Source organism: Amphiura filiformis, chromosome 4 (assembly GCF_039555335.1).
Source record: "Amphiura filiformis chromosome 4, Afil_fr2py, whole genome shotgun sequence".
NCBI lineage: Eukaryota > Metazoa > Echinodermata > Ophiuroidea > Amphilepidida > Amphiuridae > Amphiura > Amphiura filiformis.
In genome coordinates this window covers 14,716,146-14,731,294 of record NC_092631.1, presented here as the reverse complement: position 1 = coordinate 14,731,294, position 15,149 = coordinate 14,716,146, and the positions used below count along the sequence as shown (strand labels likewise).

The window sequence follows — 15,149 nt, the reverse complement described above, 5'->3', positions numbered from 1 at the left end:
TTTTCTCGCTTTAAAAAATTGTCTCTGGTTGACAGGGATGTGTGGGGGGTATGATTGTTCAGGAGTATGCACACATCCAGCTATTCATAATATATGTAGTACATTAGGTTCAAGACTGTTTAGGTTTTTCCTCAAGAGTGTTTATGATGCGATCAAGCAAAATGAGTCGGATGTCAGGAATATTGATTTTGAGATATAGCCAATAATAGCATTCAACTTCCTTAGTATTTTATTGTTCTTATCAATACTAAAATAGACATATGTGATGCAAAATCAGTCGGAACTAGGAAATATTGATTTTGAGATATAGCCAAACAAAGGAAATATTTCCTTTTGTTTCCTGTTGTTTTGGAAACTCTTTGATTGCTCATATCTTTGGAACTGGTTGTTCAATTTCAATGGGGGTTTCTGCAAAATGCAGCTTTGTTAATGTTTTTTACTATCCTATAAGAAACTGAAATATTTCGGCGTTCCGACTGATTTTGTTTGATCGCAAAACTCATGTTATTGTTTTTATTAAATATAAAAAATAATGTATGTTCCCAGAAATTTAACCTTGCTTTTTTCAAAATACCATCTCTACATGGTACTAATTGACTCAAATAGATTACCGACTTTATTTTGCAGTGAGGTAGTATGCAATGTGATTTATATTGATGCATGTGTGTCATTTTGTGGCAAAGTGACAGCCAGGGTTGCCAAACCAGCGATTTGGTAGCCCAATTGAGGCGACTTTTGAAGATTTTTCCGCGACTTTTGACAATTTCCTGTCCCATAGAAACCAATGGTTAAGAAAAAATGTGGGCGACCTTTCAACATTGGCTCCCGCGACTTCCGATATTTTCCGGCCCCATAGAAACCAATGGTAAAGAGAAAAATTGGGCGACTTTTCGATTATTTGACCCGCGATTGGGGCTGAAATCTTTTGGCAAACCTGGTGACAGCTTGTATTATATTGAACTTGCAGGACAATTACAGGCTACCCAGTTGTAATATTTGAAACAGGTCTGTAATTTATGCAAAGCAAGTTTTATTCAAGGTGGAATTGTTTTTTTAATGATGTGTGTATTTGACGAGGTGTGGGTGTGTGGGGTGTGTGCGTTTTTGTATGTGTTAGCTGTCATGCACTTCGTTTTTTCAAAGCAAAATTTTAATTACTATAGATGGTCTGATTTTGTTGGAAAGATTAGAAAACAAATTTGTTTCTATTTTACATTATAAACAGCTCTTTATTGAGAAAAGGTATAAGCACAGAGCTCAAAATTATAAACTTGCTGAATATCAAATCTGATCGAAATTCACATTCCTCTAATCATATAATCACTGATTCTATAAATTAGTTTTGATTTGTTTGTATTTTTTTCCTTCCTGATTAAAATTTTTTTTCAAAAAGATATTAAAGTTTTCTTTGTTTGTATTTCAGTGAGAGACTTCCAGGTGATGGCGCTTCTTACGATGATCTGGAAGAAGACGATGGGATGGATGGATTGGACGAAGACGGCTTAGCTGAAGATGGTGGGTAATCTGGCTTTTATTACCTCAGAATCAATACCAATTTTGTGTATTTTTTCCCTAGAAATAAGTTAGAATTTAAACCAATCATTGAAAATGGTTAATGCCATGATTCTGTCACTCCGGTCCCATCACTTCTCATTTACAAGAAATTTGGTGACAGGGAAATCCTGTCTGTTTTGGGCGGAAATTTTGAGTGTATATTCCTTGACTAAAACTTTAAATTAATGGTCACAAAACCCATTGTCAATGCAATTTGGAGCTAGACTCATAAGTCATAACCATTGTAATTTACCTAAATTGACTGGAAAATTCGCCAAATTACTGCCGCGGCCTGACACTTGTAGAAGTAGCCCAATTTTAGGCAAGTAGTGCTATGGTTTTTGCCCTGGTTTTTGAGTAGTGGCAAGTGATCACTAAGTAGCCCAATTGTGCATTTAAGGTGCTGCAATAGGCATCACAGTATAGAAAATTGCTGTGAGATAAATCCATCTTTTGGAAAAATGTTCCAGAAAGCTGTGCAGTTGCCTTCTTAAAATTACATGTAAGCCCCAGCCCCAAGCAGTTAAATATAAATGACAACTAGAGGCAAATGGTGGTCATAGACCACAAACCTAGCTGGGGCATGTTGGTGTTGTGGAGGTATCTGACCCCTGCAAAATGTTCCAAAAATGTTCCCCTGTGATGAGGTTTGTTGTCACCGAGTTTTGAGTCCTGTACTCCTCACAGATATCCAGAAAATGCAATTCTAAGATTTGACCCAGATGACCTTTGACCAGACACCTGCAAGATGTTCCATAATTCACCCCTGGTCATGAGTTGTCACCGAGTTTGAGCCCTGTACCTCTTACAGATGTCCAGATAACGCAATTCTAAGATTTGGCCCCAGAATGATGTCTTTTGAGCTGACCCGTGCAAAATGTTCCAATATGTTCCCCAGGTCATGAGGTTGTCACGAGATTGAGCCCGTACCCCTCACAGATGTCCAGATATTGAAATTGAAGGTTTGACCCCAGCTGACCTTTGACCTGCCCCCTGCAAAATGTTCCAACATGTTCCCCTGGTCATGAGGTTGTCGCCGAGATTGAGCCCCGCACCCTTACAGATGTCCAGATATTGAAATTCGAAGACTTGACCCCAGCTGACCTTTGACCTGATCCATGCAAAATATTCCAAAATGTTACTCTTCTCATCAAGTTTATTGTCACTGAGTTTGAGCTCCGTACCCCCTACATATTGCCAGAAAATGCAGCAATTCTAAGATTTGACATGACCCCTGCAAAATGTCCCCCTGGTTGTGAGATTTGTTGTCACTGAGTTTGAGCCCCATAAATACCCCTTAGGGGGCTATTATTTTCTTTGGAAGGAGGATCCCAAATATACAGGGGGTCATAAATTTTCGGAAAGAAAAATACAGGGGGGCATAATACTTTTGATGACCAAAATGTAGTGAGTCACAAGATGACCACAGATAGTGTGTTTATTTTATTCAAAACTAGCGGGAGCTAGTAGAGTAAACAGGAGCAGTTAGTAAGCGGGAGTGGTTAATAAAGATGTTGAACGGTGATGATAAACATCCAGCAAACACAAAAACGTAAGCGTTTTAAATAAGTTATATTTTGGCTTTTGGTTTAGGTAAAACGTTTTAATAACATTAAAATGTCGGGTTATATAAAGGTCATGATAACGTTTTAAAAGCTTTTGTATGAAAACACACTACAACAATATTTTTAAATGTTTTCAAAAATGTTATTGTAAACTATTTTTGCAAACATTTTTGCCAAATATTGTGTCAATACTAAAATAACATTATGTTAAAATATTTGAACCCAGGAAACACAAAAATGTTCTTCAAATGTTTTTTCAAAACCTTTCAATAACATTTAAATGTCGGGTTATATAAAGGTCATGAAAATGTTTTAAAACGTTTTTGAAAATATTTTGGGCAAACATTTTTCGCAAAATATTTTTTCAACCCCAAAATAACATTCTGTTTAGAATGTTTGTATCAAGTTTTCAAGAATGTTTTTGGAATGTTATTAAAATGTTTTTATACCCTTTATATAACCCGACATTTAAATGTTTTTTGTAAAACATTTTTGTTTGCTGAACAGTAGAATATCATAAAATGTTTTTTAAGGTTATGAAAACGTTTTATAACCTTAATATACCCTTTATATAACCCGACATTTAAACGTTTTCTGACAACCTTTTATAACCTTTTGCGAATGATGTCGAAAACATTTTGTGTTTGCTGGGATTGTGTCTTGGACTAAAACATGAATAGGAATTATTATTATTACCCAGGTATAATTCTGGTTTACCCTGTGCACCCTGTGTTTTAGGGTTTGGTTAGGGGATGTCATTTTCTTCGTCGGGTGGGGGGGTCGGTGACCGGAGTAAAATTTTTATGACCCTCCTATTGCGGGCACAATCTTTTTTAGACCCCCCTATGTTGGGTCGAAAAATTTTATGACCCCCCCACTTCCACCTACACAGACTCAAGACAAATTGCCGGAACAAAGGCGAGGAGCGCATCAAAACTTTAGAGCAAAGAAAGTGTGTGGAGTGCGTTAAAATTTAATTGTGTGTGTAAGGAAGGCGCTATATGCATAAAATATCTGCATTATATAATGAAAGATTGTGTGCAAGAATACACACAGCGCCTTGAAAAGTTTGAGTCACCAGCCCTTAATAATTCTATACCCACAATTTTGGGTGTTGAAAAATTATAACCCCTATAATTGGTCTAAAATTCTATGACCCCCACTCCCCAGTATATTCATGACCCCCTTCCAAAGAAAATGACAGCCCCTTATAATTTAAATTTAAATTAGGGTTAGGATTAGGGTTAGGTTTATAAGCGGTGAGGATTAGGGTTAGGGTTATAATTGGGGTTGCTTAGGGTTAGGGTTATACTTGTGCTTGTAGGGTCTACCAGAATTATTCCAATACCCATGAATAGTCCTGTAACTATCACTATAGAATTAAATTAATTAAACTATGATCAGTCTTACCTTGTTAGTACTAGCTAGTATTTCTCATTCAAGATCACCATGATTACAGAAAACAGCAAATGGGTGATAACCATGATAACAATAAAATGTACTGGTACCATTAACTCACAGATTATAAACATTTATCCACAGATTATAGAAGGAATTTTATCATACCACGATGCACTAACCAATTCATCTAACACTGAAACCTTTTAGAAATGCAGTTTTAACTTGTTGTAGGGCATAAGGTTGTGCAATAAAAATTATTTACAATATTACTTGTATACCATGACCAATAAAACCTAAAAACAGCTCAAATGTTACAGTCCATGACATATATACTACATCAAATGTAATGTGGCACCACAATAGTGCTGCTGCCAGACGCACAGATATAATACCCAGTGGTATCATGAAGGGTACCTGCACTTCTTTTACAGTTACCAATTACTAGACTTTTAAAGGCTTTTATACTATTTTCCCCAACTTCATAAACAAAAAAAAAAAGGTAGGGAAAACAAATGAATTCATATCCGCATTCATGTAGGTCTATTCCATTTGCAAGCTATTTTTGTGTTATGCATAATCTTAAACCATGTTTAATTTCCTGTAAAATACAAGAACACCAATTGTTAATGTTTTAAACCACACAAATTAGGAACTTGGATTCAAATATATATTAATGCAAGATGTTTTTAATCAAACAAAATAAGATACATACTCTAAGATATAAGTATAAAACAAAAACCCTAACATCAGAAGACAAGAAAATCCCCAACAATCATTTACTTAAGCAAAACATAGAGCCTGTAAACAAATGCTAGCTAGAGTTTGATATTAACTGCCATGATAATGGCACTGAAAGAATTAAAGTTCCTACTGCAAAGGAAACACATCTGATAGTTTCATATACCGGTACTAACATTGGAATTACTAATCAAGCCAAAAACACATTCATTACAAAGAAAGAGGCCAGAGAACACTTTCATTAATACAAAGAAAGAGGTCGGACATATAACCATACAGAAATAAATGCTAAACATTTTAAAGCCTGGCTCATTAATCCCCTGTTTCCAAACATACCACCAAAGTCTGTAAAATACGGGTGCAAAATCAAAATCAAAAGATAAGCCAGAGCCTAATACTAGTACTTTTAATAGTAAACATAATATTAAACCCATAAATTTATACTACAATTACTGTTAAGGAGTGCCTTTAACACACCTGCATGGTTCATATCAAAAATCAAATTTCTATTAAAAAACCTATATAAATATGCCATTACTGCTTATTTCCACTGCATTGACATTCAACCTTAAAGAAAACCTTTGGCTTTGCAATCACCTAAAGTTATTCACTTTGTTCATGTGCCCATATGCCATTATTTCAACTATTGCTTCCTACACAAACTACTGTCACTATTATCCAAGTTTTCTGCAACAACCTTTCAATTCCAACTAACTACATCCAAAATCATATTAGCCATCAATCCTCCCACACATATATTCCCTGGGCTTGCAGAAACAACAGGTCATTAATTACCTTTTCAACTAATTAAGTGCCTTAGGTTAAATAACAAATTACAGTAACAAACTAACAAACACATTCATTCCTTTAGAAAAACAATGATTCAAAAAGACCAAACCATATCTTCACTAGTCAAATAATTCTTACATAGCATCAAGTCAGGGTTTCATACTCAAAGGGTAACAAAAAAAAAAAACATGTGCATTTTCACTTTGTTGCCAGCGGAAGAAAAGCGGGAAGATTACAGTGGTTTGTTGCCAGCGGAAGAACCCGAACGATTACAATACCTAGCTGGGGGGGTGTAAACCCCCCAGCTAGGTAACAAACATCAGAAACATAATCTAACATAATCTTTACAGCTACTTGAAGAATTCCACTCCCCTTTGGTATTCAAATGATCAATATTTGTTTTTATAGATTTTCTTTGTTTCCTATTGATCATTAAAACCCACAATGAGTGTGTGTTTGATTAAAGCGACCAAACTACATGGATGTTGCCTTTATAATAACGGCCCTGAGAATCTGAAGAGACAGATCGATGGCATTATATGGGGTCTTTAAGGGATAGCTAAGGCTTGTCTGGAATGTGTTATTACAGCTCTTCAGTTAAGCTTATGAATATATTCCCCATGTCAACACTTTTAATAGTGGAAAGTGTGAATGTGAGTTTACAAGACTGCTCTCAAAGAGAATTTAGATGTGGTCCTTAAAATATGTTTGCCATTTTATGTTGTTTGTCACTTGAGAAAATAATCATGTTGTAACTAAATGGAAAGCAAATATGTGTTGGTGTGTTGTTAAATGTGAGAAAACTGATAATGTCACTGATAAATTGTAGGTACATGTAATGTATTCGCCCTAAAAGTGCCCCGGCTGCTAGCTAAAGCAACAAAATGAAAGCCAAAATTGGGAATTAACACACATAAATGACAGATTCTAGAACTTTCAATCATACAGGCTATATCAAAATGATTGGTGCCCATCAGTTTTTGGTGTTTAGTGACAAGCCTGCTTCTTCAATATGCAAAATTAGATCAAAATAAATTCCCAGGATTGATGGTTTAATGACCTTTTGTAACATTCATTTACAAGGTAGCTCCTATATTGCAGTTTTGTCTATAATTACTGGAAGCTGATGAGTACCAATCTTTTTGATACAGCCTGTATTTATTTTTTAGAATATTTCATAGACTTCATTTGTAATTTGGTGCATTTAAAAATGGGCACTTACACAGTTGTCATTTGAAAATTCCATAAGGGTTGCCTATTTAGGGGAGGGGCAATGGTCAAATTCAGTACATGGATGGAAATTTTGCATCTTTTTTAACTCCTACCTGCTTGACTGCCAGAGTAGCGGGCAAGGCATTTAGCCAGAGGGGTGTCTTTAGGGTGTCCAAAATGGTCAAAAAATACCGTATTCTACAAAATCAGGGTGTCCACTTCCTATTCACTCCATTATAAAAATCAGAATTTTAGGGTGTCTAAATTGAAAATGACACCTGGACACCCCTCTGGCCTTGGTAGCGGGTAAGTATGTGGGTAAAATTCAAATGGCCATAGATAATTACAGTATAACTCTTTCTTACATGTATTACCAGTCCAACTGGACAAAGTGCAAAAAAAAAGACATATCACATGCCTGAAAACAATTTGATGTCCCTCACATATCACAATATTTTGTCCCAATATTTAATATTCAAACGTGTCTAGATGCCACTCTAGCTGAGTGATAGGATGGGGGAAATTCATAATTTTATTACAGGCTTGTTTCCAATTCAGATGATCCAATATGCAATTATGGAGCACAAGGTTGATTTGTTTTGGTTACCAGTTTACCTTCAAGTAAAAAGAAAATCTGATTTGTCAATATCCAGCACAGAGATTGTGTAATCATGTAAAAGAAGCAATGCAAATAATGCCAAACATATCAGAATATAATGTGCATACGTGGGTCTACATATACAATCCAGTGCTTCAAACTAATAATATCTGAATACAAGACATGATGATAAAAATTTTATTTGAAATTGTGAGATTATGATTTATATGATATTTATTTTTGATATTTTGAAAGAAAAGCCTTTTCTTTTAAAACAATTAAAACTTTGTGTCTTGCACACACAGGCTCTTCCATTTAAAATCCACACTACCCCTGTGGAAGATTTTGGAAATATCTTCCACAAGGGAATTATGAATTTCAAATGGAATGAGCACACTAGGCAGCTCCATTTGAATTTCATACACCCTCTGAGACAGATTCAACTTGAATCTTCCACAGAGGGAGGGTGAGTTTCAAATAGAGTTGGTTAATGTGCTAAATCTATTCCAAATTCACACCCCTTCTTCCACAGGGGGAGTGTGGACATTAAATGGAATAGCCCGTTATAGGTGAATAGATGGAATGAATGTGTGCCTTCAGGCCAAAAAAAAATATTGTTGTGTTGCCCTTTAGTGGGAAAAATGGGAAAGTTTGGTCGGACGGTCGGGATTTTGTTTGTTTAAAAAAAAAAAAATTTTAATCCTTTAAAAATTCCCTCAAATATTAAATAATGCTTCTTCAATTAAGGGACATTTGTCAATTTTTACTTCTGGATACCTGTTAGACATCAATTAAAGACTAGTTTTTCAATAAAGTATTAATTTTAAGTGAAAAACATTGATTTAAAAAAAAAAACAAATCTGTAAAAATCATCATTCAAAAAAAAAAAAAAAAATGGCAACCCTGATTTTTCAGGATTTAGGGTCGGGCGGTTGAGGGCAACACAACATTTTTTTTTTGCCTAATGCCAAACATATCACACTGTATAATACATCGGTCTACATTTCCATTGCAGTGCTTCAAACTAATATAATTTTAAATATTAATATCTGAATACAAGACATGATGATTAATTTTTTATTTGAATTTGTTTAAAAAAATGATTTATACTGTATTTATTTTTGATATTTTGACACACACAGGCTCTTCCATTTAAAATCCACACTACCCCAGTGGAAGATTTTGGAAATATCTTCCACAAAAAAAACTGTGAATTTCAAATGGAACGAACACACAAGGCAGCTCCATTTAAATTTCATACACCCTCTGACAGATTCCACAGAGGGAGGGTGAGTTTCAAATAGAGTTGGTTAATGTGCTAAATCTATTCCAAATTCACACCACCTCTTCCACAGGGGGAGTGTGGACATTAAAGGGAATAGCCCATTATAGATGAATAGATGGAATGAATGTGTGCCTTTAGGCCAAAAAAAATATTGTTGTGTTGCCCTTAAGTGGGAAAATGGGAAACTTGGGTCCTTTTTTGTCTCGCCTGAATGTTCAGGGAGAGACTTAGTAATCACTATGGTGTGTGTGTGTCCGTGTGTGTGTGTGTGTGGGGGTGTGGGGGTGTGTGCGTGTGTGTGTTCGGAAAAAGCTTGTGAACGCGTTATCTTGAGAACCGTAAGTGCTATGATGATGAAACTTTATAGGGGTAGCATGACCAGAGGGTGTCGACCTGATTAGATTTTGAGCGCAAAATATGGTAATTAAGTACCTAATTTGCATAATTTATGCGTAATAAGCAAAATACCTTGTGAACAGATTATCTGGAGATCCGTATGGGGTACAGTGGCGTAACTTGGTGGGGAGTAAGCGTGGCCAGATGTTCTCGACCTGATTAGATTTTCAGCGCAAAATATGCTAATTAAGTACCTAATTTGCATAATTTATGCGTATTTGATGCGTATCAAGCAAAAAAACCTTGTGAACAGCTTATCTGGAGATCCGTATGGGGTACAGTGACGTAACTTGGTGGGGAGTAAGCGTGGGCAGATGTTCTCGACCTGATTAGATTTTCAGCGCAAAATATGCTAATTATGTACCTAATTTGCATAATTTATGCGTATTTGATGCGTATCAAGCAAAAAACCCTTGTGAACAGCTTATCTGGAGATCCGTATGGGGTACAGTGACGTAACTTGGTGAGGAGTAGCGGGGCCAGAGGTTCTCGACCTGATTAGATTTTGAGCGTAAAATATGGTAATTAAGTACCTAATTTGCATAATATATGCGTAATAAGCAAAATACCTTGTGAACAGATTATCTGGAGATCCGTATGGGGTACAGTGACGTAACTTGGTGAGGAGTAAGCGGGTCAGAGGTTCTCGACCTGATTAGATTTTGAGCGTAAAATATGGTAATTAAGTACCTAATTTGCATAATATATGCGTAATAAGCAAAATACCTTGTGAACAGATTATCTGGAGATCCGTATGGGGTACAGTGACGTAACTTGGTGGGGAGTTGCGTGGCCAGACCTGATTAGATTTTCATGAGGTCAAAGGTCACATACAAGGTCAAAGGTCAACTGAGGTCACCAAATCTTTTAATAATTAATTTTCAACTGTGCATCACTTATCCCAATAACAGCTTGATCGGTCATGTAATTAAGGAAATATGACGACTTTAAGATAGTCGCTTTCTTTGTAAAGTATAGCAAAGTAGCACTTTCAATGAGTGATAACTCGTAAAGGAAGCATCTTTCTGTTTTGATTTATTTGATGAAATAGTTCTTTGGTATTGCCAAATTTGATTTTTCAGCGCAACATACTTTTTCCAATTTCATGAGGTCAAAGGTCACATACAAGGTCAAAGGTCAACTGAGGTCACCAAATCTTTTAATAATTAATTTTCAACTGTGCATCACATATCCCAATAACAGCTTGATCGGTCATGTAATTAAGGAAATATGACAACTTTAAGATAGTCGCTTTCCATGTAAAGTATAGCAAAGTAGCACTTTCAATGAGTGATAACTCGTAAAGGAAGCATCTTTCTGTTTTGATTTATTACTTTGATGAAATAGTTCTTTGGTTTTGCCAAATTTCATTACGGGGTCATCCGAGGTCACTCAGGGGTCATCTGAGGTCAAGTTATTAAAAACTCGTATGGGCATGAAACTTGGTGGGTACAGTCATCATTTAAAGCCAAATTTTTGGAAGGTCATTTTGGGGTCACCAGGGGTCATCTGAGGTCAAATTAGTAAAAACTGTCGTATGGACATGAAACTTGGTGGGTACAGTCAACATTTAAAGCCAAATTTTGGAAGGTCATTTTGGGGTCACCAGGGGTCATCTGAGGTCAAATTAGTAAAAACTGTCGTATGGACATGAAACTTGGTGGGTGCAGTCAACATTTCAAGCCAAATTTTTGGAAGGTCATTTCGGGGTCATCTGAGGTCAAATTAGTAAAAACTGTTGGATGGACATGGAACTTGGTGGGTACAGTCAACATTTAAAGCCAAATATTTGGAAGGTAATTTCGGAGTCACCAGGGGTCATCTGAGGACAAATTAGTAAAAACTCGTATGGGCATGAAACTTGATGGGTACAGTCAACATTTAAAGCCAAATTTTTGGAAGGTCATTTCGAGGCCGCCAGGGGTCATCTGAGGTCAAATTAGTAAAAACTGTCTTATGGGCATGAAACTTAGCACGAGGGGTACAGTCAACATTTAGAGCCAAAATTTTAGAAGGTCATTTCAGGGCCACCAGGGGTCACCTGAGGTCATATTAGTAAAAACTGTTGCATGGGCATGAAACTTGGTGGGTACAGTTACCATCGGCCAGATAATCGTGCCCAGCCGATAACCGCCAAATTCATTTACCTCTCTACCAACAGTTATCGCAAAAGCAGGCGGTCACAAAAGCAAGGCGAGACTCGTGGTTCGAGAACCGCCTTGTATTTTTATTTTTTATTAAACTTTCAATTTTTAAAAATCCCATCAAATATTATATGCTTCTTCAATTAGGGAGCATTTGTCAATTTTGACTTCTGGATACCTGTTAGACTAGTCTTTCAATAAAATATTAATTTTATGTGAAAAACATTGATTTTTGAACAAATCTAAAAATCATCATTCAAAAAAATTGCAACCCTGATTTTTCAGGATTTAGGGTCGATCGGTTGAGGGCAACAGTTTTTTTTTGGCCTCATTTCCGTGGTGTGTGTTAAACCTTTGAAGTATGGTAATACTGCTCTCATTTACAGGTGCAAAATATATTACTAGAAATGTCAAGTGCTGTGCAAATTGTACAAATGAAATGTCAAGAAAACATTGAAAGATAATTAGCTCCTTCAAATGTCTCATCCACTCCAGCCAACATCGGAAATGTTGAATCTGAAATAAAGGCAGACATACATGTACGAAGCAAAAAACAAGAAAATGCACAAAAAAAAATTTGCATTGTAAAAGTGGATAACTTTGCAACTACATGTAGTTGTTTGGGAATAATTACTCCTAATTCCAGAAAAATGCATCACTAATTTTTTTGGATTAAAAAATATTATCCTGTTTTTTCAAATGAAACATAGCTAAATCATAGTCCTCAAGTTCAAACTGACAGTAACATTTTAATTTTTGGTGAATTTTTGGAAATAAAGACCAAAAACATACATGTGTTTTTCGTATGCTGTAACAATCAAGCTCAAAGACTTGTACAAAGACTAATTTCAGGTTATGTACATTGTGTATTCTGATTTGTGGAAAATACATATTCAAATCTCTTTCATAATCAAATATCAAAAGATAAGATATTAAAATTATGAGCAAACTTCATAGCTTACATGTATATTCAAGATTTTGAGTGCTTAGACTTGTTCCATGTCTTTGAATTATGTGACTTCAATTGTAAGAAAACATGCAAAATTGTTTTTGTTTTTTTGCAAAAATATTAAAATTTGACCTTTTTTGACCAGTTAGTACTATCTACAGGATAAGGATTTAGGAAGGATTTAATAAATTTCAGTATAACTATGCTTGGATACCATGGTTACTGGGCTAGTTGATGATGATGATAACAACTTAATTTTCAAAATTGCCTCCTTTGGCATGTTTTGATCACACCATGTCACATTTGTTGCCCTTATAAACCTAATGTCACACAACGTTCTGTGTCATTTTTTGTAGACGAATCAGATGGCTATTCCATTGCCAGCACTGACTCACGTAGGCCTTCAGCAGGACCAGCCGCATCTGCTAAGAGGTCACTTCTGATTGGCTCATCTGGGAAGCGAGCGGAAGAAGGGACCAATGAGATTGAACAGTCTTCCATGTCTTTGGCTACTCGATCTGGATCACGTTTGTTTCAGGTGTTAACTTCAGGGAACGATGAAGCTTTACCAGCACTGACACCGAGTTTATTCAGCAGGGTGCCACCTACTGTCAATTTTGTCTCCGAGAATCAGAAAGGTATAATTATGCAAATTAGCTTAGTTTCAGGTTACTCCTTCATGTAATTATACACGAAATTAGGGTTAGGGTTAGGGTTAGTTTAGGGTTAGGATTAGGGTTAGGGTTAGGGTTACGATTAGCTTACACGAAATAATTACATGAAGGATCGACCTAGTTTCACAACAACTTTTATGCAAAATGATTGGAATACCTAAAGTTATTTACAATGAAGTTCAATTCAAATATGGGTCTTATTTCATTAGGTTTCAAAAAAAGTTTTCATTCCCGTCGTTTAAGCCTCTGTTTTTCCTTTGAATATGTTTTAATTGTTAAGGCCAAAAAATACAAATTTGTCTCATGTTCCCTGTGCGCATTGGATTTCTGATGGTGAAAACGTTCAAAAATAAAATTGTATTTCACCATTTTTATTTTATTTTCAAAAAATTGCCATTGATAAAACAAAATGGGCCAAAACCAGTGAGTTTTCAAGGGGGAACCCCCCTGAATACCCGATTTATTGATAAAATAAAAAATAAGAAAATGCATACTGCGATTCCAAATTCCCTTGGGACATGAGACAAATCTTTTTTTATTGGCCTTTACTTATATGAATTTGAATTTTCTAAATTTACAAACATATCATACTCCGGAGATTTAGTGGAATCAGCAGGATTAGATTGCATATATATTTTAATTCTAAAGTCATCTTGATCTTCAACCTTAAGGCGTGTCAGAACCTTCAGGCTCTATTTTTTCAGTTTTGGTAATTTTGCTTTAAAATAATACAAAGTATTTATGCGAGATAATACATTGATCTTATAGGTGATGAGTCAAGGAAGCCCACATTTATATTTTTGCATCGAGCTATGACAAATGATAGTTTTTTGGTTGGCGCTGTTGCCTCTACAAGAGGAGATTCTGCTGACGACGACAGATACAGATACAGATAGGGCAAAACAAAAGTTTTTGCTGTTTCCCCCTCCCAGGAAAAATCTTGCATAAGGCCAAAAAAAAAAAAAGGTTTGTCTCAAAGCTCTCATTTGTAAAATCATGAGATTTGGAAAAAAAGAAATGCGGAATGTTTTTATAGTTTTTCCAGATTTTTTTTCTCAAAATACCATGAAAAAAGTTTGGAAAACAAATTGCATTTCGCATTTGTTTTCAAACCACTCGTGAGCTTTGAGATAAACGATTATTTTTTTTGCCTAATATGGAGGAAAACATTAAACCCATCACAATGAGTCTTGGGATCAAGGCATTAGCCAGAGGGGTGTCTTTAGGGTGGTGTCCAAAGTGGTCATAAATACCTTATTCTACAAACTATTCACTCCATTATAAAAATCAGAATTTTAGGGTGTCCAAATTGAAAACAGGGTGTCCAAATGACACCTGGACACCCCTCTGGCTAATGCTTTGCTTGCCCATACCTTTCCCAGTGAGTGTGAGCTTTATGTTTCTCAATATTTGAGCAAGCACCTTAGGCACCTTGAAGGTGCTTGAGCTAGCGGAGTTTGTACTTGAGTACTTAAAAGTACCTTTTGCAAGAAGTACAAGTACTTCCCAATCTTGTTACCGTGATGAACCATATATAGTTTCAGGGAACAAATAGCCCTAATGACATTATCCAACCAGTCGTGTTAAAAATTGTTTCGCCTAATAAGATTTACTTGCACTTTACTTGTCAAAATCTGACCTTATCGGAATTTTAATCTTAATTGAGAAGTCTTTATCCCAATGATGATGATGCCCTTATATATAAACACTCAACTAGACCTACATTTTGAAGTAAAACTGTGCCATAGGGCACCCCTAAGGGAGGATGCCAAATGTGTAGCAAACTGTATGTAAAATGGGCTATTCCAGTTGAAATCCATAACCCCCTATGGAAGACATGACCT

The 15,149-nt window shown here is 35.8% G+C and overlaps 1 protein-coding gene across 1 annotated transcript in view; it reads left to right on the top strand.

Annotated features, from left to right (window-relative positions):
* LOC140150581 (tubulin monoglutamylase TTLL4-like) overlaps positions 1–15,149 on the top strand; it is a 51,557-nt gene that overhangs the window by 9,979 nt on the left and 26,429 nt on the right. The window contains exons 3-4 of the mRNA XM_072172623.1: positions 1,424–1,515; positions 12,988–13,269. Coding sequence (XP_072028724.1) covers positions 1,424–1,515; positions 12,988–13,269 — 374 coding nt within the window. The remainder of the gene's footprint in view (positions 1–1,423; positions 1,516–12,987; positions 13,270–15,149) is intronic.